The sequence below is a fragment of the Trypanosoma cruzi genome, genomic scaffold, assembly GCF_000209065.1.
Source record: "Trypanosoma cruzi strain CL Brener 1047053516739 genomic scaffold, whole genome shotgun sequence".
NCBI classification, from domain to species: domain Eukaryota; phylum Euglenozoa; class Kinetoplastea; order Trypanosomatida; family Trypanosomatidae; genus Trypanosoma; species Trypanosoma cruzi.
In genome coordinates this window covers 57791-59633 of record NW_001849434.1, presented here as the reverse complement: position 1 = coordinate 59633, position 1843 = coordinate 57791, and the positions used below count along the sequence as shown (strand labels likewise).

Below are 1843 nucleotides of genomic sequence, written 5' to 3'. Positions count from 1 at the left end.
GTTGTATTACGCTTTGGGAACGGATGCAGTGAAACTGGAAGAATTTCGCTTTTTTATTTACGAGCGACCATCTGCGTTTCTGTTCCCATCTCGCAAAGGCAGTTGCGTCACGCTAGAACGCGCACTGTCTGTTCTTTTGGATTCGCCACAGGTGTACAGTACTGTATTGGATGTGAGTGCGGTGTGCGCCCTTGCGGAGTCATTGGCCCTTGCGGAGGCATTTGTTAAAATGATGAATGGATATGCAGCAAAGTCAGGAGCTTTAGCGTTTGTGCCATTTGACGTCTGTGCCGCAATTCAACTGACGGATGGTGGACGACAATTGCTGCTCTCGTGGCTGGCAAATCACCGTTGGTTAATCATGCTTCCACTTTCTTTTACGCTCCAACGCTTGACGGGCGTCACTTCTTCTGCGATGTCGATATCTCCCTCGCTCCGGCAGCAGCCGTGCATTTTTTTATTTTATGCGTTGCGTCGTGTGGGTCACGCAAAGGCCGCATTTGTAACTGCCGCCTCGCCTGCCGCGGAACTGGCAAAGGCGGAAGGTGTGCACCCCGTCATTACGGTTGAAGAGCTGAAAACACGTCTCGGTCTTCGTTGACAGTGTGCCCCACCTGGGCACTGTGTGGGGGAGGTGCGTATGGTAAAGGCAAGGCACCTCGAGTACATGCGATGTGAGAGCCGAAGGAAGAGGAGGACACATGATGGAAAAGAGAAACATGCAGACAAAATAAAAGGAAAAAAGGGCGGTTCTTTTAAGGCACGACCTTTTTTTCTTAAACAAAGAAAAAAGAAAGGCATTCTCATTTCTGGGGAAGGCTGTGATGGTAGCAAGGTTACCCCGTTATCCTTTTAATTTTATTTTTGCGTTTCCGAGCCAAATACTAAAATTCTTGATGCCGTCTTTACGTGTTTTTGTGTACGCACGCAATAATGTTGTTTTTTAAAATTTTTTTTTTCTTTTTTTTTTTCTTCTTGTATTCTTTTATAGCGTCTCTTCTTCTCCCTTTTTCTTTCTCAGTTTGCAGAGATATGGCCGTGCCAACAGAGGCGGTGAAAGAAAAACCGCCGCTTCATGCGTACCCCGAGGCGAAGGTTGGGACTCAGTTTTTTTCTCATCATGGCATTTATTCCGAGCGGTATAATGGCGTATGTGCTCTCACAGGCTCCATTGTTCTTATGGCGTCTGGAAGGTATGTTATGTTTGTGGATGTGGTAAGCGGTAAAATAATGTCGACCCCAGGTCCTGAGAATGGTGGTGTGGGAGCAGTTGCGGTGCATCCTTCGCGGCGATTTTATGTTGTGTGTGAGAAATTGCCGGAAGATCCATTGATTCGTGTGTACACCTGGCCCTCGCGCAGGGAGGTGGGGCAGTTTGTGGGCGGCGCTACCAGAGGATTCAGTGCATGTTGCTTTAGCGCGGATGGAACCATGATGGCAACTGTTGGAATGTACCCTGACTATTCCCTGGCAGTGTGGAACTGGAAAACACGGGGGATGATTTTGCGCAACAAGTGCTATGGTTCTGATGTGTACACGGTCTTGTTTAGCTCTTTTGACAGTGGTGTTCTTGTGACAGGCGGGGCAGGACACATCAAGTTTTGGTCGATGGCAAAGACATTCACAGGACAGAAGCTGCAGGGAGTTTTGGGTAAATTTGGAAGGCTGGAGATAAGCAATGTGCCGGGTTTTGCCGTATTGTCGGATGGCAAAGTGCTCTCGGGCTCCGAGAGTGGACTTATCCTCCTGTGGGAGGGTGATCTTGTGCGCTGTTGCTTTGTTCGGGAGATTAAGAAGACCGCGGTGGATGGAGCAGCTGCTCTGGCGGTACAAACATATGATT

General features: G+C 48.6%; 2 protein-coding genes across 2 annotated transcripts, besides 2 other annotated features; both read left to right on the top strand.

Moving 5' to 3' along the window:
- Nucleotides 1-601, top strand: Tc00.1047053405165.10 (hypothetical protein, conserved; the record flags this gene model as incomplete). Its single annotated transcript, XM_797433.1, has 1 exon — nt 1-601. A coding segment is annotated over one exon (601 nt), but the record flags the coding sequence as incomplete, so codon positions are not given.
- Nucleotides 1-1843: a sequence feature (heterozygous, Esmeraldo-like haplotype).
- Nucleotides 950-987: a sequence feature (T-rich).
- Nucleotides 1033-1843, top strand: Tc00.1047053405165.19 (hypothetical protein, conserved; the record flags this gene model as incomplete). The annotated part of the gene is made up of 1 exon (XM_797434.1): nt 1033-1843. A coding segment is annotated over one exon (811 nt), but the record flags the coding sequence as incomplete, so codon positions are not given.